Genomic DNA, 25031 nt, shown 5'->3' with positions numbered 1-25031 from the left:
CCTCTCTCCTCCCCCCCCCTCTCTCTCCTCCCCCCTCTCTCTCCTCCCCCCCCTCTCTCTCCTCCCCCCCCCTCTCTCTCCTCCCCCCCTCTCTCTCCTCCCCCCCCTCTCTCTCCTCCCCCCCCCTCTCTCCCCCCCCCCTCTCTCTCCCCCCCCTCTCTCTCCTCCCCCCCCTCTCTCTCCTCCCCCCCCCTCTCTCTCCCCCCCCCCTCTCTCTCCTCCCCCCCTCTCTCTCCTCCCCCCCCCTCTCTCTCTCCTCCCCCCCCCTCTCTCTCCTCCCCCCCCTCTCTCTCCTCCCCCCCCTCTCTCTCCTCCCCCCCTCTCTCTCCTCCCCCCCCCTCTCTCTCCTCCCCCCCCTCTCTCCTCCCTCCCCCCTCCCTCTCTCTCTCCCCCCCCCCTCTCTCTCCTCCCCCCCTCTCTCTCCTCCCCCCCTCTCTCTCCTCCCCCCCCTCTCTCTCTCCCCCCCTCTCTCTCTCCTCCCCCCTCTCTCTTCTCCTCCCCCTCTCTCTCTCCTCCCCCCCTCTCTCTCTCCTCCCCTCTCTCCTCCCTCCCCCTCTCTCTCTCCTCCCCCCTCTCTCTCTCCTCCCCCCCTCTCTCTCTCCTCCCCCCCTCTCTCTCTCCTCCCCCCCCTTCTCCTCCCCCCCCCCCTCTCTCTCCCCCCCCTCTCCTCCCCCCCTCTCCTCCCCCCCCCCCTCTCCTCCTCCCCCCCCTCTCCTCCTCCCCCCCCTCTCCTCCTCCCCCCCCTCTCCTCCTCCCCCCCTCTCCTCCTCCCCCCCCTCTCCTCCCCCCCCCCTCTCCTCCTCCCCCCCCTCTCCTCTCCCCCCCCCTCCTCCCCTCCCCCCCCCCCCTCTCCTCCCCCCCCCCTCTCCTCCCCCCCTCTCTCCTCCCCCCCTCTCCTCCTCCTCCTCCCCCCTCCCCCCCCTCTCTCCCTCCTCCTCCCCCCCCCCCTCCTCCTCCTCCCCCCCCCCCCCTCCTCCTCCTCCCCCCCCTCTCCTCTCCTCCCCCCCCCCCCCTCTCCTCCTCCTCCCCCCCTCTCCTCCCTCCTCCTCCCCCCCCCCCCCCCTCCTCCTCCTCCTCCTCCTCCCCCCCCCCTCTCCTCCTCCTCCCCCCCCCCCCCTCTCCTCTCCTCCCCCCCCCCTCTCTCCTCTCCTCCCCCCTCCTGTGAGTTATTGCAACTATTCCAATTCACCAGTGGAATAATATAAGGTTAAGTAATGTGGCAATAGATTAGCTTACTGTTATGGTAGCTATGTAGTCAGACTCTAGGTCAAATATGACGCTAGTTGGATTGGAATTTTCAAAGGGACCTTTTTGAGGTGCGTTTCAGTAGACTGGATCAGTACAATAATTCTAAAATCCTTCCAGCCTATAAATATCCAAATTTGATTTGAGAATGAATATCTATCTAGTGGGCATTTTATATTGCTAATGTTAGCTGCTGGCCAATAACCTATTCATTTTTGGCAAGAACATTTGAGTTAATAATTTCCTTTGAGTTTTTTTTTAAGAGTAGAAGTTTAACATGGTTACCTAACCATGGATAAAACCTTCTCTGATTTGAGGTAGGACTTAGTTCATGATCTTTTTTGAGCTTACTGAATAAAGATGAAATTGCCAGAATTAAGAATGGAATAATGTGAACTAAACATGATTGATATGATTGATCAATGGTTAGCACTTAGTATGTTTAATGTACAATTCAATCAACTAGGAACAAGATGGCTAATCAGTTATACCTGTTTCCTTAGCAACAGCAACCATCTGTGTGCATGTGTCTTAATGACACTAAATTGCTAGTCTACTCCCAGCTGACATCCCTGACTGAAAAAAGAAATATTTAAAGCTCATGCCAGTCTGTCTTTATTCTGTAATTGCATGTCCATATAATGCCTGGAATGATTGAGGTATTATATTCTGAAGGAGGAAAAGAGACTATGGCCTATGACCGCTTCTGCACCAGATGTGCTAACATTCTGCATATCTACAGCAGTGTGAAGATTTGATCACTTAAATTTTAAGGGCAGCTTTTTGACCAAAGAATTGGGAGCTTTGGAAGTGTTTTTTTTTGTTTGCTGACCCACAGCTGGTTGCCTACCATGCGGAAAACATTCAAGAGAATGGATTCTCTTCGTTCATTAAAATGCCAGAAGCTTAAAACTTGGAAGCCTGCATCTTAAAGCAATTGTGGATTTAGTTTGGAATTGATTTTTCTAGAAAAAGAAATGAAATCATTGCACACCAATCTGGTTGCAAGGTACATTTGTCTAAAGGATTAACTATCTGAACTGGTCACTTTCTGGAATTTTTAATGGCTGCCTTGGTGTAATTATTCACCCACAATCACTGAATAAAGATGTACAGTGTAATGTTCCTTTTTTTTTCTAAAGAAACAGTTTGTGCTCTAATTGCATGCTAGTGTATCTTTGGTTATGATCCCATTTGGTGTTTATTTTGTATATTGTCAAAATGCTTTGTAAAGCTTGGCAGGTTTCCCACAACTGCACCTCCCTATTAGGTCAAATTAAATGCTCCTAGCAGGTTGCAATTTGAATCTGCTCTTTATTCACTTTTTTTATTTGTAACTTTCAGCTAGGTTTCTCATATTAACAATGTCTGAACTTTTTACAAAATGGAAAGTCACACCCTGAAACCTTTAAAGTGCTGGGCAAACTCTACAGTTTTGGCAGTATCTGTGGGGAGAAGCTTAACAATGGAGTTCAATATGACAGCAGAATATTCTGGCACAGTTCACTGGGTAGTGCAATGGAAATGAAGCCCTGCGCTTCCCAGAGTTATCCAAAGTAGACTTTTTTTTATTTTTAAAAGTAGGGGTGGCTTGGTGCTTAGTGCTGCCTCACTGCCAGGGACCTGGGTTTAGCTCCAACATTGACCATCTGTGTGGAGTTTGCATGTTCTCCATGTCTGCATGGGTTTCCTCCCACAGTCCAAAGATATGCAGGCTAAGTAGATTGGCCATAGTTAATTGTCCATAGTGTCCAGGGTTATGATGGCTAGGTGGGTTAGCCATGGGAAATGCTGGGTTATAGAGTAGGGGATGGGTTTGGGTGGGATGCTGTTTTTAGGGGGTCAGTGTGGATTTGATGGATCAAATGGCCTGCTTCCACACCGTAGGGATTCTATAAACTCTAATGGTTAAAATTCTATGCCACTTAAAACTTCCCCGAGCAGTCACTTTTCCCCCTCTCTCTGCCTGCCTTTGTCATTGCTCCATGGAGTGCGGAGCAGTTGTCAATCAGCTCTTGTGGCTGCCCAAACCTCTCCTTGTAAACTTGCCTTGTAACAAGTTTTGTCCCTTTTTCTGTTTGAACAAACTGTGTATAACAGCACCAAAACACTTTAAAATGCAACAATCTCTTCCACAAACTTTTGGTTTTCCGAAGTAGACCTTTTTCATTCCAAAATACAGGAACATAAAGATATGGTCTTTACAAAAGAGGTAGAAATCAAAACACAGGTCAGCTACAATTCTATTGAAGCAGCAGGGTGAAGGAGCCAAATGGTTTACTTTCTAATTTTGTACAGCCATTGATGTGTCCAATCTAGATAATGTATGCCAGGCATAGTTCCACTATTTGACTTGGATGGGTACATTTCAGACTGAGCATAATTTCCCCTGTTACTTTTTCTCTTGATTTGGACTTTCCAAAAAATCAGATTTGACATTTTTTTTAAAAGCTGCTGCAACAAAGGCCTGATAACAGGATACCACCAAGCACTGAGTCATTGGACAAAAAACAATCTGAGAATTTGTGGCTAGTGCAAAATGAAGATTTTGCCATGAAGTTAAATTGAACACACCAGGAACATTTTAGGAATGTGCTTTAGATTCCGACAAACCAGCTGGACATGTTTCCTGCCTATTGCATCAACTTGAAACAGTAAAGATTAAAGACATTCTGGTAAACATTAAGATGTTTGGAATAGCTTTCATGTGAGACTGGTGTTGCTGCTTTGTGTTCCCACTGTGGTAGAAGGCTAATTGATGGCACGATTAATCAATCTTGATTATCTGCAGAGTTTGAAGTGCCAAATAACCCCCTTTGTTCAGCTAAATATGAAAATGTCAATTGCTGGAAATGTGCAATTAAAAGCAGTAAGTGCTGGAAATGCTCCTGGAGAGTGCTCGAGTTAACCTGCCAGTTTAGGCATTTGTAAGGTGTTGGTTTCTGTCTCTATCTACCCAGAGTGCTTCCAGCATTTGTTTGCTGGAATTTAATTGATTCAGACAGAAGGTCAATGTGCCTTTTTCCTAAGTTTACAGATTGTGTAGCATGTAATACTTCCTAGTACACTTTTTTTTTGCACTAGTTTTCTGTTATTGATTTTTGGACTGGGGTGTACAAAGTTTAAAAATCACACACCAGGTTATAGTCCACCAGGTTATAGTCCAACAGGTTTAATTGGAATCTCACTAGCTTTTGGAGCGGTGCTCTGAAGGCTAGTGCGCTTCCAATTAAACCTGTTGGACTATATAACCTGGTTTCTGTTGTTCACTTAATGGCACTTTTCTTTATTAAAGCTGCATTTAAGAATGGGAAACTTCAAAATTTCACTTTGTTACAATATCTTGAGTGACTTTTTAAAAAATGGAATTGAATTTCCAAGCATAAGCTGATGGGGTCATGTGACAGATTTTGGGTTTTTAGATTTGTACTGTAATAAACTCTTCCCCATTGGTTAGCCATCAGTGGTACCTATTACTAGTGTTAAGGTACACTTGAAACTGGCACACCCACTTTTTCAGTTGAATTGCTTGCTGAGATATCACATTACTTTGGTTGCAATCTTACTAGGTGGTTTGCAGCATGATGCACAGCACAAGCTAAAGGAGAATCAAGTGTCAACATTTCCAATCCACCAGCAAAAATAGACTGCGAGCACAGACTTTTCAAAATCTGCTCAAGTCAACCATTTCTATCTAATTCATGAACAATGAATCAGCAAAACAGTAAATTGCAAAGGAAACAATCCTGCTGAATGGAGTTCTCATCAAATTACCAAAAATTGGCCAGCAACTGGCAGTGTCTGCTTTTGGTGGACTCTTCACTTGCAAAGCAAATTTTCCACTAATAGCTCTTGCAACACCTCAATCAGCTGACATGTCAGTTCATCATTTCTGTGGAATTTTGTAAATCTGTTTTACAGCATCAGCTTCCAACATACCATTTTTGTTTTAAAATGATACAGGCATGATTCAAGGTTTGAGTAACAGTAGCAGTCAAACTAAACCATCCAGTAACTATCTCCTCCAAGCTATATCCAACAGTCTGTCACTCCCTCTGGGTGTGCCTGATGTCTTGTGATCTCAAGCTCTGAAATATTGAATTTGTTTGTAAGCAAGTGATGGATGTTTCTGCTATAGTTAGCATCTTAACTACCTTCGTAGCTACTGCAATGTTTGTCAGTTTACCTCTGCAGATGAGATTTAGGTAATGGACAAGTGGCTCTGTCCATGGAAATCCAAAGGCCAGAACTACCCCATGCTGTCTCTGAACAGGTTTATTTTTTGGAGTTAGATATTTTTATTGACTGACTAAATTAGCAGAGGAATTGCCTCTTGACAAACTTATCTATTTTTTCCTCGATCTAAAATCTTAGAACGGATTCTGTAGTTTAATTAAAAATTACAATATTTACTTTTTTTTGTTTAAATCTGTGCTAATGTGGAAAAATGTCTAACTGGACCTTTTCAACAATTGTAGCGTTGTTTTGCTGTGTATGTCAATTCCTTCTCCCAGAGATGCAGTCCTTGATGCTTGGACCGAATGTGCACTTGTACAAGCAAGCTGCAACCAATGTGTATTTTTCATCTTCGTGCAGTACCAAATCGCTGTATCAGAAGTCTACATAAACGACACCTGTTTCTTGCAAAATTTGCAAGGAATTCTCACCTTGTGGTGGCACACCAGTTGGAAACCTCTGACCAAATGAACACCCCTTCAGAAAAGTTTCCTTTTAATATTTTAACATTCTCCTGAAACCCAAGCTGTGTTAAACACTAACGAGCTCTCTGCACAATTTTAGTTTCTACAGGAGTCAGTCCAGCAATACTCCCTTCAGGCACATTTCTGACCATCTTGTTGATTTCATGATGTCCAAACAATAGAGTCTTTGCTTCTTGAGAAAATGTGCAACCATCCTTCAGCTCTGGTCACTCCAATGACTTATTCCCTTGGGCTTGCAGACAAATCCAAGTTTCAATCCTTTGAGCAGAGAATGTCTTGCCACCTACATTTTGTTTTAATAACTAAAAGAACTGCCTAGTTTCCTTGGCAAAGCCAACTGCTCTGACCTGGTTAACCTGGTATGTGTTTTTCAGTAGCACTCTTGTTCCTTGATCACATTTGCTTTTAGGCTGGGTGGAACTAGAAGGCGGTTATATGTTCATTTTATTTTGCATTAAAGATTTTTTTTCTATAAACCTTGCATTCTTAACCAGCAGAGCCTGTTTGGTTTGGAGTTGTCCTTGCCCCAAATATGTGGACCAGGTTGCCTAAAACAAAGGAATGGTGTTACAAGTGATCGCAATACTGTTATCTCTTGTGGATTTCATTGTAAAGCCCTGTGTTCATACTACTGTACAACTAGTGTCCTAATCTAGTTAAGGAGCAGTTAGAGCGGATGCAATTTGAAATCCCAATTACTTGCTAAAAGAATAAATCCACAAAATTCCAGTTTTAAGCCATCAGATTTACTGTACAAAAATTAACAAAGCAAAACGTGCAAAGCAGAGTATTAACTAACATCTGCGATTCCTGAGTTAAGCATGAATTAACAGGCAGCTTGTCAAATAAGCTGCATCTTGCCCATTAAATGGCAGAAACCACAAACCTTACAAACCGAATAAGCAGTCTACTTTGATTTCACTGATTGATACGATAAAATCCTTTGGACTCGAGTGATTTTCAGCTGTTCTTGATGGGTTTAGCCTCTGATTATCATTATTGATAGCAGCTCCAACTCCGATGGAGGCCCACTTGATGCTGCTGTTTGCAAGAGCAATCAGGTAATTGGGCTGCAGGTCACACTGCCCCAGAGAATGTTCTCAACACCACTATTAAATCATTGTTATAAACAGTTGCTTAAGTATTTGCCAGGCTGCACGAGAGTCCATATTTGGGGAGTTCTAGCTCCCAGCTGTGCTGTTGCCAATGACTGCCACTAACCACCTCCATGGGCCAGCTTTTCTCCCTATATAGCAAGTCATGTGGTTGGGTTTTCATACATCAATCACAGGTGCAGTGCCATTCAGTCAGTGTCCTTTCACATCCTTCAATGAGGGTTCCTTCCATTTTCAGTTTTGTGCTTGTTGCAATATGGGCTTTCCTCCAAAGCATACCAGTTCAGCTTAACAATCGGTTAGATTCCTCCACACCAGCAACAGTAATCTCCTGTCATAGGCACAGGGGAGTGCACTTTTTTATTCTGAGCATTAGCACTGAACTGGAGACATTTATCTAGTGCAGGCCTTATTGACAGTAATAGACTTTAAATTTGCATATAGTTTAACGGCCACGATCTAGGCTTGGTTCAACTGAATCCATTTGTGTGAATCAAACTTTTGTTTGAACTAGTGAATATACCAAACAGTTCAGTCTAGTTTCTTGGCCTTGTTCAGGAAAAGTCTTTTTTTAAAAAAAATTCTTGCGGAGTACTTTTGGAATGTGTAATGTACAGATTGAGTATTAAGCTGTGTCAAATGTAGCACTTTTCTTGTGTGGGCACTTGTTGAAATGCTGGCCTTTGCTGCAGGAATGAAAGTCAGTTTATTCATAATTGAAACCATGCATCCATGCAGAAAGCTGGGTGTGTTCTGACTTGAGGTAAAGGGCTCTTGGGATAGGGTTAGTGGAGAGAAGCAGCAGTGGAAGAATGCACGATTGATTACCTCAAGTTCAAAGGGCACAAACGCTAATGTGTGCATGGATCATGTTGTGCCAGACTCCTTTATTTTATTTACTAACTTGCTAGTTTAAGCATTTATCTCTTCTGACATGGTTTTTTTTATGTTCCTGAATGTAAATGGTATGTGCTTGCTATGTGAGGGTTTGTGCTGAAATAGAAGTGATTGGAGATAAGAAATGCCTGTGGTTTTTAATGGGAGTAATGTACTGTTTAAAGTATTGTGCAGCTACTGCTGCACAGCACTGATTCTGGATCTGGTCTGAATTTTTCTGAAGTGCTCTTGATTTGGATGAAATCATTGCAACCAAGTACTGGAAGTTGTAGACCACTCCATGAATTGACTGATGCCTGGACAGTACAGTTGCAAAAGTGTTGACTAAACGTCAGGGAAATAGAACACAGATTTTCCTGAGTATCCAATATTACTGGCAAAAGAGACCAGTTGAGCATCTGTTTTTGTCTATTGACTAATGTATTTTACACTAGCCATTTCTTGGGCTAATATTTATTCTTGGACATTAATAGGAAATATACTTTGCAGCAAATATAGTGCTTGTGATTTAGTGCAGTGTTAATGGTTAGTATGCTCTATCATTGGGGAGGTGGATCTGTTGGGGTAATGACCACATTATTCTGCTGTTATTTTAAAGAAATTCATAATGTCAAGAATGTGAGTATATTGTTTCTGAGGCTATCAGAACAAACTTGTCTAATTGCCAGGAATGCATTCAGTATAGATGATCTGAGGCTAGTTGTAATGTCCCCATAATCCTCCTGATTAAAATCAAATCAGTTGAGTGACTGGGTTTGAATTGGAGTTCTTTCTATTATGCTCACTTAAGGTTTTCCCCCCAAATAACAAACCCCCAATATATAAATGTCATTTAGTAATGTCCCTTTATAAATACCCATATCTTGGTTTGTTTTTTTGCATTTTGTCTGCTTGGTTCATCTATTATTTGAGGTAGTTAATGTATCTGCCCTGCTAGTATTCCAGGTAAAGATGTATCTTTTGAAGTTTGGCTGTGAACAAAGACTTGTATGAGGCAATTTTTTATTTGAAATTTTCCTGGTCTTAGTATCAAAAATGCAAGTTAATAAGTTCCATTTAAAATAACTGAATAATTCTCAACTTACTCAGATACAAACTAAAACAATTGGACCTAATTTGCTTTGGAAAACCTCTCCCAATTTGTTTGCAAAGATAAGACTTTGTTTTAGACCCAGATCATTTCTGTATACTATTTGAGTGTGCACTTTTTTGGTTTATTTCGTTTTTCAGCCCATCCCAGAAATTTGTCCTAGTCTATTCTATGCCTTCCTCCTTGTTTTTGGGACTTTAATCATCCACTATTTTTGTGTGAAAACAATCACCCTGAAGTTATGTATAGCAGCGAAAAATTCTGTAACATAGACAAATAGTGATTTCCCTACCCCACTTGGTACAGTTTCACAGTACACAATTACTGGACTGTAATGTGCTGTACAAATGCATTTTTTATTCACTTGATATCTTCAATTTATTATGTAAATATCAAGTAATTGTACTGCAGCACAATCTGCAACATCATGGCTTGGCAAATCCTCCTTTTGAGCATTACCATCAAGTCTGGCTCAATGGAAAGTGCAGGAGCAACACCAAGTATTCCTAAGAATGAGCTGCCAACCTGGTAAAGCTACCAAACAGGACTACTTGTATGCCAAACAGCGTACGTAATAAATGGAGCTAAGTGATCCCACAACCATTGGGTCACATTTAAGCTTGGCAGCCCTGCCACATCCAGTTATGAATGGTGGTGGATAATTAAACCTCTCTGGAGGAGATTTCAAGAATGTTCCCAACCCAGTAAATAGCAAAAGGAAAACCTGAAGCATTCTCACCAAAAAATGGTTCTGCCTCCAGTGGTTCCCAGGATCTGAAGTTTTCAGCCAGTTCAATTCACTTTGCATGATATTGAGAAATGGTTAGAAGCACCAGATACTAAGGCTATCAATCCTGGTGCCATTTCATCAATAGTACTGAAGACTTGTACTCTAGAGCTTGCTGCTTCCCCCCCCCCCCCCAGACTAACTTTTAGTACAGCTGCAACACTGGCATTTACCTGGCAATTTAGAAAATTGCCCCATTATGTCCTGTACACATGGCAGGACAAATCAAATTTGGCCAGATACTGCCCCGTGTCTAATCACCAATAAAGTGATGCAAGGTGTCATAATAGTGCTATTGAGCAGCATCTGATCAGTCATCTGTACGCTACCAGGGTCACTCAGCTTCTGACCTCATTACAGTCTTGGTTCAAATGTGGACAAGAGTTAAATTCCACAGGTGAGATGAAAATAATACCTTTGACATCACAGCCCCATTTGAGAGTGTGCCATCAATGGGTAGCAGGAGCAAGCAACCACTAGTTGGAATCAAATCTGGCATTTAAGATGGTTGTTGGTCGGTTCTCTCAGCTTCAAGACATTACTGCAGGTGTTCCTCTGGGTAGTATCCTAGGCCCAACCAGCTTCAGCTGTTTAATCATTTATCTTCTTTGACCTTTTTTTAAATCTGAAGTGAAGATGTCTGCCATTGATTGCATAATCACCATTCATGAATCAAAAGCAGTCCAAACACCAAGATCCAGAAAGTATCCAGGTTTGGTCTAAGTGGCAACTTGCATTCACCCCACACAAATTCCAGGCAATGGCCATCCATGAACATTCAATGGTGTTATCATCACTGAATTTCCCCTACTAAGAGCATCCGAGTAACATTGACCAGCTGGACTTGCTACATCATTCTCTACAAGAGCAGGCCCAAGACAAGGAATAACTTCCCTCTTGATTTCTCAAAGCATGTCCACCATCTACAAGGCGCAAGTGGGGTGTGATGTAATACTCCACATTTGCCTGCATGGGTGCTGCTCCAACAACCCTAAGCTTGACACCATCTCTGACAAAGTAGCCCAGTTGACTGGCACCACCTCTCCAAACATCCACCACCACCACCACCAGTCAGAAGCAGCAATCTGTATTATCTGCAAGTTGCCCTGTAAAAATTCTGCCCCGAGACCCTGAAAAAATCCCCTTCCAAACCAAAACCACTTTGAGAAGGTAAAGGACAGTAGATATGTGAGCACCACCATCTGCAAGTTCTCCTCAAAGCCACTCGCTGTCCCTTCACTCAGTCAAAATCCTGGAATTCTCTCCCTAAGGGCATTGTGGATCTACCTAATGGTTTTTGGACTGTTTCAAGGCAGCAGCTTGCTACCACCCTTCAATAGCAACTAGTGATGGGCAATAGTTGCTTGCCCAGCCAGTGATGCTCAGTGAATGGATTGAAAAAAAATAGAACAAGATCTCAGTCGGAATGGAATGGGGTCATAATAAGTCTTTTCTAAAAAATGTGGATGTTTCCTTGTCACTTGTGCCTTGTAAATTTTAAATTGGAAGACATTTTAGTTGAGAGCTGTTGTACAAGTGTTATCCTTCACCGGTTAAGAGGGAAACATCTGAGCCAATTCAAGTGCTTTCCCAGTTTCCATCATCTACACTGTTTTTGAACTATTCAACAACTATGTACATGACAAAAAGTGGGAAAGCACTTGAATCCTACTAGATTTTACAGTTTCCAATTTATGCTGTGTAACAACATTGTTTTACAATTTCTTATAGAATCTGCCATGTGTGAGCATCTTTAAAACAGCTGTAATCTGTTTCTGTTCTGAAACTAAATCCACAATGGAATTTGACATTGTTTACATGCTCTTTAATTTGAACATTCCAGACCTGTGGTTTCCCTTATGAAAAAGTGTTGACAATTGACTCCAGAGTTACAGCCTTGATGCAGTATAATCTCAATTCACCTCTGACTTTATTTTGGTGATCCAAATAATTAAAGTGATTAGAAATGAGTTAGCAACCGTTATGGCAGCTTGTTGCATATCCATTTGAGCTCTGGTGCGAATTGATTCAATTCTTCCTCTTGTGCGTAGTTTTCCTGGAGCTGCTTATGGGGAAGTTGTTTCTTAAATCTGATGTTGTGAAAATAGGATTTTTGCCTCCTTGATTGAGATCTTTTTGTATAAAGGGGCTGAGTCAGCTAATATTCTGTAAGATTCTCACTACTTGTGGACCTAAACCCTGATACAGTTCCGGTCACTAGTCTGCTCTTCAGCATGTACTTCAAACTGAACTTCTGAATAAAGCTTTAAGCATAGAAGGGGCAACTGGAAAAAAACATTAACCTGGGTTTTTGTGAACATGTCATCTTAAACTCAGTGGATAATTCTTGATGTAGATTTAAGAAACATTAATACAGTAGAATAGAAATGTGCTGGTTGTGCATACCTGACTTCTGAGACAATATCATAGATGCTGGAAATAAGCAGCAGGTTAGGCAGCATCAGTGGAGACGGTTAATGTTTTCAACTGGAGACCTTTTTTTTAGGAATACTTTTAAGCTTTCATTCACACTCTCTTGCCACTGCTGCTACAGAATTAAAGGATTTGTTTAGGAGACCATTCAACCAATTTTATCTTGTATCCATTCACCTGCAGAGCATTATGAACTTAAGACTACTTGCCTATCTTTCCCACCTACCCCTGTACATTGCTTCCAATCATCCAATGTCTCCTTGAATGCCTCAGCTGACTTGCATTCAGCCTCCCTTCCAGATAGTGCATTCCTGAGCTGAATCACTCCTATGGAATTGTTTCTCCATCTTCTCTCTCTAGACCTCCTTATTTCAAAACCTTCTATCAGGTCTCCTCTTAGAGGGAAAGAGGCTATGCAGAACAGTCCCAACTTCTCCAATCTGAATTCCTAACTGAAGTTTGTTCCCACATTTCATATCTGCACATCAAGATCTAGAATATTAATCTGTTAAATGAGTCATAGTGCTAACTCTGGGAGAAACTCTTCTAAAAACCAGGGGGAAACCAGCATTGACACTATTTTTTCCTGATGCTCGGCTAGTTTTATATTTTCAGTGTTACTGCTTTTCATTCTGAGAACTTCTCAAGCCTATCACTGCATTGAACAATCTCTTTGCAAGTCCTGTATACCACATGAATAGCATTACCCTACATTGACCTTTGTTAGCTCTTCAAGAATTAAGTCAAACAAATTTCCCCTTTTTTGTAAATCCATGTTGGCTCTTCACAGAGACACATGTCCAAATAACCACTTCCAGAAGCTTCCCCAACACCTGAAGTTAAACTGACCAGTCTAATTGCTGGGCTTATCCTTGCAATCTATTTGGAACAAGGATGTAATGTCTCCAGTCCTCTGGCACCTTTTTGTGAAGCTGAGTGAAGACTGAAAAGTTTCGGCCACTGCCTGTGCAATTTCTCCCTTTTCCCTTCAATATCCTTTTTTTTGGGATGCATCTCATCCAGTCCCAGTGCATTGTCAACCTTGAGTTTTGATGGGCTATCAAAGACTTTGATAATTTGGACCCATTCTGGTGACACACTTTTTTTTTTTTTCTTCTTCTTTTACCTGTTGACTTTCTTAACGTTTTCGGAGCCCCCCTTTCCCGATCTACTTTACTAGCAGTTAGGTCCACTAGTTCATTCTCTTTCCCTTTCTCTTTTGGATTGGACACAAACTGCTATGGGAAAACTTCCTGAACATAATCTAGGAACATGTGCCTCTCTCCACTCTAAAAGCTATCACTGTCCTGGTCTGTATGCCGGTAGTTAGTCTCCACTTGTCACTCTAATATTGGCATTTCTAGTTTTCACTCTTCCACTGGTGTTTGCTCTGTATCACCTGCAGAGCAATGTAATTGCAACTTTTTTTTTTGTCCTTTGCTTGACTTTTGACCTTGAATCCCTTTTGGAGACATTTTTTTTTTTTCTCTCCAGTGCTGAGATTCTTAAACCAACACTGCTACTGTGTCCCCCTACTTTCCTATCTCTTCTGAAAACTTCATTCCCTGTCCTGTCCTTCCAAGTTACTTCTCATCACGGCATCATCCTTTCAACATATGCAGGCTGGGTCTATACAGCTGAGTGGTGTGCCTCTAGGTGCTCCCTGTTTGCCTGATGACCTTGAGTGTTTCCAGAATTTTTCATTGAAGCAAAACAGTGCATGGATAAGATTAATTTGAAGGATCTCAAAGCTTTTCAAAATTAAGCAAGAACTTTATCATCTCCATAATCGACTCTGACCCATGCTAACCATTCTCCACCTTTCCTGAAATTTATGCAAATTGGTGAATGACCAAGGGGTGCATAGATTTGCTTTTCTCAGCTTCTGATCAACTTTGGGGTGCGCAGTTGGTTTGAGGAAAACAAACTAACAATGCGAAAATGGTGTATGAGAGAGGGTGTGAAGAGCAGTTGCAGTACTTCTGGAAGTGCAGAGGTGGGTAAAGAGCGCATTCGTATATACCAATTTAGTTTAAGGGTGTGGGTACATCAGATGCTTAGAACAGCTTTTATGGAGCTTTCATTTTGTGGTTCACACTTTGAACTCCAGATGTACCCCCTTATTTCAAGTGCCTGAAATCAGAGTTTTTCTGCAATGGGAATATCTTTCTGTCAAAGCTGTTCCTTCTCCCTCAACTCTGCAATTTAAATTGATACCTAAAACTATGATTCAATAAATTTGAAGATGGAAATTGAGCCTTGATAATGGTTTATCTGAGGTACTTTACTTTAGAAATATTGCCAAACATCTAAAACGATCTAGTTTAAAATCATTTGGAAATGAAACACTGACATTACTATAACACACACTTCTAGCATGTTGTGTCCTAAGAAAATTTGCATTTTTTTGCATCTTTTAGCTGATAACATGCATGTTCAATGATTTTGGTAGAGTAACATCACTGGCTTTAACCAGAAAATATTAAGATGTGTGAAGCTTAAAATGGAACATTGTCATACATAAACATTCTGAATAGTGGGTGATCTGCTTTCAGTAATAACCATTTCAATGTAGGAAAGTGAACTTTGGCTGACTTGTGATATTGACAACTATAGATTATTTTATGGGAAATAATTGATGTTAGCTCCCGTGGGCACTATATGCTGAAATCACTTCAAACAGTACATCAAGCAAATTGGAAAGAATCTGTTAATCTAATGGATGTTATTTTGTGGAGCATAGGCCAGTTGGGTCAAATGAACTGTCTAATCTCTTAACTTTTGTGATTGACAAAGTCATTCATTATTTTGAGCTTTCAGTTCTGCCATAGATTAACTGTTCAATTACTTGTATATTAAAATCTATTAAGTGAATATAGTGTTAATCATATGCTGAATGGTAATGACCAGAATATCTAAGGTACCTTTTTTGATGTGCAGAATAATGATTATTTTTTTTTTTGGGGGGGCTGTCATGTTTTCTGAATCCACTAATCAGTTGTCATAGTTGATTTTTAGGCTAGCAGCTGCATTATGGAGTTTTGAACTGAAATTTTCTAATACTTTTTGTCTGAAAAGTTTTTGACTTTGAAACATTTCAAAAATGCTCACCTGTTAAATGGTGTGCAACTCAAACTGTCAACACCTGCTTTGCAAAATGTGAAGCAATTTGTTCTTGGAATAATTTAAGTTTTTTTTTCCTAGTTTTGTTACCTTTTTCAACTGCCATTTTTGCATGTACATTATTCAAGTGTCATGCAGATAAAGTGTGGTTAATTAGTTTTGTTAACTCTACCAGCAGCTGAATTGTAGAAATTATTATTCTATTATTCATGTATATTGTATTTATAAGACTAAAGGTGGCACACTTGCTTAGGAGTCTAGTTTTTCTTAAAAATTGAAAGAGCAAACGTTTATGAATAATGGGCATTGACAGTAAGAAAAGATTAAGTAAAACAATGCAACAAGCTGAATATTGACTTATTTTTGTCTCTTCCAGACCGTGAAGATCAATCTATTCTTTGCACGTAAGTACCTATTTTATGTTCATATATGAATTTATTTATGAACTAATATCTAGCTAATACAGAAACATCTGAATATTATGTAACTGGTGAAAGAGCAGTAGTGGTAAATATCATGAATTTCAATTGTTGATATGGAGTTTATTTTTATTCCATTTTCTATGCAGATTGGCAGTGTTTAAAATTTTCCTAGTAGTTATTAATAACTACTATCACAAAGTTTGTAAATGTGCATAGGTGGCCTAACCAGCAAAAGGTGCAAATTATTCCATCTTTATGAATTCAGTGATGTCCAAGCACTGATTTGTTAGCTCCAAATGAGGAATGCAAGCCAATTGGAACTGTGCTCCACAGGCTCTGCCATATAGGGAACTGACAGTAACCACCATCCGGGAATCCATTGCTGTACAAACTAAGCATTTCATTTTATTTTTACTTTTTTGTAATTGAACCTGTTAATGTACCACTTGTATAGGAAAATAGTCTTGTTTGTTTTTCTGGTAGCATTGTTTTTTCTGCCTGAACAAAGTTGAGACCTGATGTATTTAAAACCATGACCATCTCATTCTGTGACTAAAACTGTCCATGGCCTGATATAGACCAGTGAAAAATTTCTAAATCTTGTTGAGCTGTCTGGCTTAGAGTTCTTTGTCCCCTTTTTGGAAATCCATTTTATGGAGATGGTCACTGATCATTCTAACAATGTGCATATGATCATACATGTGATTTCAAAGACTTAATCTAAGCTTGGAAATGAATGTTCTCTAATTCCTAATTATTTGTCAATTCTTTTTGAGCTTCAGATGTAAGTGTCCTGGAATTTCAAACATACAGACAGGATGCCAAGTAACTGAACTCAACTGTCCAGTCAAAATGCAAATTTTGTTTGGGTCTGTTGCACTACAGATAATAAACATTTTTATTTGGAGAAGCCAAGAGTACAGCTGGAATGGTTTCAGAATTTTCATTCCTTTTTTAATCCTAAATTTTTCAGACCATTCATACTTTTTCATATGATGTAATTAGCTGTTTACCTGTTTAATTTTGTGGCTCCTGTTCCATGTACATTGGTTTTGAATACTACTTCATTTATTGTAGCAATATATTAAAGGGGAAGTCATATAACCAACAGAAGATGCACGAGGCTGCAGATGTCCTTTTTTTTTGTCAGTTTTCTCGCAATTAAGATCTTTCCATCATCCCTCAATAATTGACTCTCAATGCCACTGCTAACCAATGACATACTTTTACATTTTGAGGCTTATGTGAATTTGGGTTGGTTCAGCATTTTAATAGCAAAGGTTACTGTTGACCAAGCCCAAGAACTAATTAATAAACTTGTCTACCTAAATGTTGCCTCTGTCATAGACAATTGCACTGAACATATATAATTCATTTTAGTATTAGCAGCATTATTTGAGCTAAGAACTCGTTGCAGTATATTGCATGAACATTATTAAAATAATTGTTCAAGATATATCCTACAGCCTGATTTTAAGCTCTTATTCATTTGATAAGCCCAGTATCCAAACATTTATCTATTTTGGCCAGATTATCAAGGTATGCATGTTAGTTTTGTTTAAATTTGGCAACTGCAAAGTTACCAAAATAGCTTGACCGTTCTTGCCAAAGAATGCAATTGGTAAATGATCTTGGTTTTGATTTAGGAGAAGGTTATTTGAATATTATTACCTTACAAGGGCATATGACTGAAATTGGCCTTCGCTGAATTGAAATCCCTAATTGTGGCTTTGAATGCCAATCATAATGGATAGTGCATATTTTCATAGACATGATTTTGGTCAGATCTCAGATTCCTCCTGTGTAGCAATTTCTTGTAGATTTCTTCCAAAGCTCTGAAGTGACCTTTCTGAAAAGAATGTGACCTGGTGTTGAGTCATGTTGAACACCACAGAAAAGCCAACCTGAGAATGAGTTACCTGCTGTGGTGACTCCATAGTCATGAAATCGGTGTGACCAAGCCTGTTAATAGCACTCTGTCACCATAATGATGCCAGCAGCCATAGCTATCTATTTAATTTGTTGTCATGACTACTTCATCTTTGATCCTGCAGGGTAGTTCATGTTGCACTGAAACAGCATTCCAAGGGAAGTTTGTTGCGTTGGTCTTTAGTTGTGCTTAAACTTTTTTGAAAGCCAAGACTATTGTCTTTTGAGTAACTTGTGGCAGAACTAAACTGATTGTAAGCGCTTGCCAAAAAGCTAAACAAATTGGAAAATCTTCCTTTTTTTTTCAAATTGCAAAGCTGGGGAGGTTATAAAGTTTGGCTTGAATCTAGGATCTTCAGTGGCTTTCCCTGTTTGGCAGTTGTTAGCTCGTGGAAATACTACAAACATTTTGTGTACGAATCTTTTACCCCCAGAGAGGTTATGAGAACTTGCCAGTGGTTCTGGAATTTATTACTAGTTCACATATGGAGAACTTTGCATTTCTCCATGATCTCATGACCATAGGAACATGGGACTTGACAGTGGGACTAGGCCAAATGGCCTTAACTTCATGTTTAAATAAGCTTGTAGCAGATTTGGTTGGTGTCAATCCAATTTGTCTCTCCGACATAAAAATTAAGGTGGGGGTATACTATTTGGTTCTTTGAGCATACTGTGCCATTCAAGAAATCGTGGTTAACAATCCTCACTCTATAGTTTTCCTGCTTTCTCCCTCTACCTTGTTAAGCCCCATGAAATATGTCTAACTCCTTCTTGAAAGCATTCAGTGTTTGGACTCAACCACTTTGTGGGAGTGGATTTCACAGGCTCACCAATGCCTGTTGGCCCTGTTTAGAGGGGACACAATGTGTGTACTTAGCTGATCCGCCATTTCTTTGTTTCCTGTTAATAGGTCCCTTACAGACAGAATTATTGGTCTTCACTTACCTTTTTTCCCCTCTTATGAAGCTGTTACAAATTGAGTATTTCCTGCCAACTTGCTCCATCTTCCCTTTCCCCCTATTAATCAATCTTTGTCCTCTTCATTTGAAATCTAAACTGCTCCAACCCTCTGTTTGGCTGTTCGTTGTTTGGGCCAATTTATTGCCTTTTCGTGGGAACTAATACTATCCCAAATAACCCTTTTTTTAGCCATAGTGAGACCACTGTCCCTTTTTTTTGTGCCAGACAGGAATGAAGAATTGTTGCAGTTCCTCCATGTACTCTTTAAATGTTTCCCATTGCCTATCCACCATTATCCCTTAAGTTGGTCATTTGTTTGGAACATTATTACTCATACAATTCTAGTTTCTTTGAGACCAGAGTCCTGAATCTGAATAATCAACCTACATCACTCTCCATCTTGCTGGAGAGTTCTCCATATTGTGATGCTTCCCTAAGCAGCGCCTCTCAGCTAGATTGCTGATTTATTCCTTTTTAATTGCCTAATACCCAGTCTTGGTTGGCCTGTTCTCCAATGAATTCCTCACCTCTCAATCTAGAGCCATCCTCTACACACTCTGGAACCCATCCACTGTTAAAGATTGGGTTAATTAAATCAGTATACAGATTGAAGGCTTGCACTTCTTCTAAATTTCCTATTTAATATCTTTCCCAACATTGTATACAGATATTAAAGTGTAGCCACTATCTTTCTAAGCTGTCCCAGTATAGATTCTGCTTCACAAAAGATGATATCCTTCCTCACTATTGTATTAGTTTGTGTTTTAAAACCAGCAATGCTACTCCATCTGCTTCCTCCTTGTTTGTCCTCCTTCCTAAAAAAAAAAAAAAATATCCCTGCATAATTATGACCATTCCTGGTCACCTTTGCAGCCATGTCTTCATAAACTCAACTATATAATTCTTGCAAATGGATATAACAATGTCTAATTCATTCACTTGATTGTGAATGCTCCACATATTAAGATGCACTGCCTTAAGGCCTCTAAGCAAACCTTTTTTCTTTCATATTTGGAGGGGGGGGTGCGGGAGTGGGTAGAAATAAAATGACATGTCTTGTTCTCGGTCTCAACTTTGTTTATGGTGAACAGTGATTGCCTTTTTAGTTCTGCTTTGTTAGGTCGGATAATCACAATTCATGTAACCTTACTGTTAGCATGATGTGAATATGTAAGTTCCAGTGGCCTTTGGTCTCTAGTAATGCTTCATTGATGTTTGGGTTTAAACTAAGCTTGCTTGACGACAACACAAGTGTGATGAGAGCTTGTAGCCTTGCACATCGGTGACAGGATATGGAAGAAAGCACTTTGCCTCCTTTTCACCCCCCCACCCACCATAGTTATTAGTTCAGGAAAATTAAGGACATCTGTTCTTGGTGTCAATGGATCGGTGTAAATAAGGTGATGATGTTTGCTCACTGAGGAATGGGTGACTATTTCCTTTTGACTTCGAGGGATGAAAAGCTGTGTATATCCGAACAGTTGGATATTGGATAACTGTGAATTTCTGGTTTATATTGAAGACTCTTAACAAAATTCACTCAATAGGAAAGTAACTTATAATTTAATATGCAAGTAATAGAACAATCTTGGCATACTTTCATGTATACCACACTGAACAGATTTGGATTTATGAAGCTTAACTCCCTAATCTTGACTGTTCTGGAATGCGAATGTCTCATTACCCATACAGGCTAGGAAAAAACAACAGGCTGAAACTGAGATAGTAAGGAGGTTGGAAGATGTTCATACATGAGAGAGAAAACATTCTTCTGTAAATTACCTTCACTGACCTAAGGATTCAAGAGACACGGAGAGACCGGATGGGAGCTGGTGGAAAGGTTAACTCTTTGTGGTCTGATTGGAGTGTACCCTTGTCATGAATTAGATGTTTGCAGGGTGTTCCCTGGAGCTCAAGATCTGGAAATGTTTTGAATTTTGCATTTTGGGAATCTAAGATTAAGTGTCCTACAAAATGGCAGTGATATTGGGCATGTTAGCTGAGCGCAGTTACCTCATGACCTTTTCCACATAAACTTCCTTTTAACTAGTCAAAATTATCTAGCCAAAGGCAATTGGCCATTTGGCCTGGCTTGATCAGGGTTTCTCACTTTGTGCATGTAGTTTAATTAAGTGTACTCTGACCTGTCAGAATTTCTCTTCCTCGGCAAACTTTTGCTGTTTTACTGATCCTTTTCTGATTAAGGGCATATAGTGTTTTTGTAAATTTAATACCAATTTCTCTAAAGACAGCTTGTTTGCAGCAATAAGGGGAGAGCTCTTGGGGGTAAGAGGTGGTGCTGCTACCCTGCTAATGGTTTAGAACCTAAGATCCAGCCTGGCGTGTAGGTATCTATTATAGTGTAACATTGATGCCATTGGCAAATAAAGGTAAAAATTTAAACTAAACTAAGAGTTTTATATTCCAGACTACCCCAGGATGATCTCCCAGACAAACCAAGAGAGGCTTGCAGGTTGAATCCATCAGGGATTCCCTGAGCCATCTCAAATTGGTACTTTTAACAGTGATGGTAAAGTACACACCCAAAGGATTTCTGTGTCTGTCTGTGTCCGTGTCAGTGTCCTTGTATGGAGTAGATGCTCCTGAAAGCTTTAGAACCAGGTGACTGAAAAATCCTGACTTGTGTAGATTGATTCTCAGCTTCAATGTCCTTTCTTCCCCCAACCCTCAGTGTTGTAAACTAATTGAGGGAATGAAACGTTGAGATGGATGCTGTCAGCTCAGTGACCATTTGAATTCTTTGGAGTTAGTACTAGGTATGGAATGAGCAAAAACTGCAATATGTACACTGAATCAAAATTAACTTTATTTCTCCACCTGTTCCTTTTTCAATACAGAGGAGAATCTGGTGCTGGCAAAACAGAAAACACTAAGAAAGTTATACAATATCTGGCCCATGTCGCTTCTTCCCACAAAGGGCGAAAGGACCATAATATTCCAGTGAGTTAAATTTTCAAAAAAATCCCTAGCGGCATTAACCCCACTATTGTATGATGCAGGTATATTTGTTTTAATTTCTTGATGCAATATAATTTTAATGCTGATGTGTGGCTTGTGCATAATATAACTAATTGACTACTGTGTGATGCTGCCATATGCAATGCATTTGCTCTTTACAGCATGGCATCAATAACTTATGCTTGGAGCTTAAAAATATCCTTGTAATGTAACTTTCCTTATTCCACCACAGTTAAGGCTATTTTGTGAAATAACCTGCATTCTAGTGCACTATGCTCAGATATGAGTATGTTTTGTCTCATGGAATCTAAAAATTAGGTTTTCCTGATCATCGTCGTGCTCCTCGTATGGTGACAACACTAAAATTAATTGAAAACCCAAGAAAGATATCTCGATGTAAATAATGCACCAATCATCAGTGTGCACAGTTGTTGAATAAATCCTATGACAACTATGTTCCACAGTTATGAAAACTGAAAGAATTCTTGTTTTTGGAGCTCCCTGACCTTTGCATTCCATTTTTGTTTAAAAAAAAACAAAAATACCAAGAGGCTATAGTGACCTCCTTTCTATATTTTAGTCACTGCATGTGTCCCAAAAGGCGCACACTATGGGTTATTGTAGCAAATATTTGAAATTATTGTTGCAACCAAACAGTCATAAAGTCACCCTGGGGAATTTCGATGATTTAAAAGCTGTAGCCAGGCTTCTGCAATCCTATAAAATATTACATGGCATGTCTGCACTTTTGAAGCAGTTCTCATTCCAGTCTAGATTCCTGAGACCACTTTTATAACATATGTTGTTTCCACCCTTCTCATCAGTGATAGATCAATCATTTTCCCAGCTCCCCATGTTGCAATGAACTGTTACCCTGATTCTCTAGTTTAAATGTTTGCTATTTTATAATAGTCATTCCTTCAATCTCTCCTCCTTTGGCATTTAAAAAAAAAAATTCCTATAAACCCTAAAAGTACCCCTACCCAGTTAAAATAACTCATTTCTCCTAAATTCATATGTAATTAATTGAAGTCACACATCTAGGGAAAGCTTTTGACTACAGTGTACACAACTGTTGGGATAAAACTATTTCACCTTAGTGCTAAGTTAATCTCTTGCTGAGCATTGTCTCCATGAGCTGTCTTTCCTGACCATAATAATTTCAAATGTTTTATTGGAATATGCACAAAAATGTTGCATTGTGACTAATCTGTTAAACCTCCATACTTTGATTACCTTCAATATTTTGAGGAATTTGAGATGTGATGAGCCATCTTAAGTGTCAAGTCTTTTTTTGAAGATAGAGTTACTTAGGATTTGGCCTTCCGTGCAAAACCAGACAATAGTGTGGCGGAGCCTGCTATATCTATTCTGGATAGCAATAGAGTGGAAGTATTAAATGTAGCCACTGCAGTACCATTTTAAATGACATTACTAAAATCTATACATAATTGTGTGCATCTCAGTGGATAATTTCTTTGATTCACCAGAAGTTTTGTTTAATTCCATGAGCAAAAACTAATACTTCTGCTTCAATGCAATGCTTGCTCTGCAGAGCTTGGGGAAATGTGTCCAGCTGTTGAAGTTTATGCATATTTGAGGTTAATATGTATCTCCTAACAGTACTATTTATCTGTTTGCGACCACGCAGCCCATTTCGCCTAAACCAGTGAAACATCAGGCAAGTGTTAAATGCTGTTCAGTTTAACTCTTTGCAGCATGTAATCAAACTCTTCCAGTTTAATGGTTACTTCCATTATTTTAAAAACTTCCTTTTCACTTTTCCTTTACTGTAATTGCTTTAAGAGCTCCTAAAGGAGTCTTTGTGCAAACCTTTTTTTTTAAAAAGAGCACATTTACTTGCTTTCTGGTCTTTTTCTAAAATCTGAATTCTGAAATAAAATGATCATTTTCATGGTTTTTCAGATACTTTTTTGTAATTAAACCCTTATTTTCCATGTACTATTGCTAAAAATGATACTTTGAATGTTATTCATATGCAAACATTATGGGACTGAAGACTATTACTTGTGTAATTTCTACCTAAGCTGGTACTTTTATGGTTTGAAAAGAGGAGACAAAACTTTGGCAATTGTCTTTAATGATCCTGCTATTTCTTTATTTTGAAGTATAGATTTTTGGGCACTTCTGCAGGAAATGGCCCATGGTGTAATGACCTCTCTATAATTTTAGAGGCTATATCTTGAATTAACTCTCTTGATGGGACACATTGTCATTATATCTTTGAAGGCAAATAGTTTTTTGAAAGATTGCCCTGTGGAAGGAAAGCTCTTATTGACTAGCCTGTATATGTGAAGTTACTTGTGAATACATTGCCTTTTTGCTAATGCTGAGCTTAGTCTTTGATAACTTGTCCCTCTAGAAATAGGATTTTCAATGCAAAGGGGCAAGGGGTGAGTGGCAGTCTTGCATTTAGTTGGAAAGGATAACTAATTGCCAATCTGTTTAGTGGGGGGAAAAATCAACGTGGCATTCTTGTCTCCATAATAGGAAGTTATAAGATGCAGTAGTGTACTTTTCTATTTTAACAATGAATAATTCATAGTGCTGTCCCATATCAATAAAAACCTGAAGTCACAATTCATACCAAGCTGGATCTGGTTCAGACTGTTGACTTTGGTTTGCTGTATAAGTTTGCCTTTTGCTGAATCTCAATTTAGTTACATCTTAAACCTGCTGTTCTAATGTTTGTGCAATACACTTATTATCCTTTACAACACCTCACCCTCCAAACTTGAGCTTCTCCAAGACACATTCCTCCTGTATTCCAACTAGCATAGAGTCCTGTTTACCATTCACCCCTGCACTAGCTGATCTGCAATGGTGCTTGGTTCATCAAATTCTCTTTCAAATCCATTCTCACCTGCCCCATCTACGTAACCACCTCCATTCTTGCAGCCCCAGCCTCTTTGGTTTCAATCCTCATCTCCACAAGTTCTCATTTCCTCACTATTGGTGCCCGTGTTATGAGCACTATGAGCACTATGGGGCTCTGGAATTCCTTGCATAAGACTCTTGCTTTTTAAAAGCTGTTTCTATAACCTACCCCTCATTGAGCCTTCTGTCTCCTGGGGATCAGTTTGGAATTTTTGTTTTGTTTGCAGTCCTGTCATGCACTCGAATGTCAATGATTTACAATCGCGTGCGGTCGGTCGAGGCCGAATAACGAACGGCTTAGTTCCCTCTTATGAAGGAATATGCGTGGACGTGGGGGGAGGGCGAAGACGTGGGATGGTTGTATTGGTAGGAAAATTACCTTTGTCCAAACCAACACTTTTTTTTGTGTTGAGATTCAGGAACTTTATT

The 25031-nt window shown here is 39.9% G+C and overlaps 1 protein-coding gene across 4 annotated transcripts in view; it reads left to right on the top strand.

The window, feature by feature from the left end:
* LOC122562058 (myosin-10) overlaps positions 1-25031 on the top strand; it is a 161022-nt gene that overhangs the window by 56038 nt on the left and 79953 nt on the right. For 3 of the 4 annotated variants that reach the window (XM_043714525.2, XM_043714524.2, XM_088000501.1), the window contains exons 4-6: positions 15788-15815; positions 21584-21686; positions 23356-23385. In XM_043714525.2, coding sequence (XP_043570460.1) covers positions 15788-15815; positions 21584-21686; positions 23356-23385 — 161 coding nt within the window. The remainder of the gene's footprint in view (positions 1-15787; positions 15816-21583; positions 21687-23355; positions 23386-25031) is intronic. The other variant, XM_043714526.2, reaches the window with a different exon arrangement.

Source organism: Chiloscyllium plagiosum, unplaced genomic scaffold, assembly GCF_037043375.1.
Source record: "Chiloscyllium plagiosum isolate Xiang-an unplaced genomic scaffold, Cpla_swu_hap1 HiC_scaffold_25, whole genome shotgun sequence".
Lineage (NCBI taxonomy): Eukaryota > Metazoa > Chordata > Chondrichthyes > Orectolobiformes > Hemiscylliidae > Chiloscyllium > Chiloscyllium plagiosum.
Note: the sequence above shows the minus strand (reverse complement) of the source record. Positions and strands in the feature narration are given on the sequence as shown.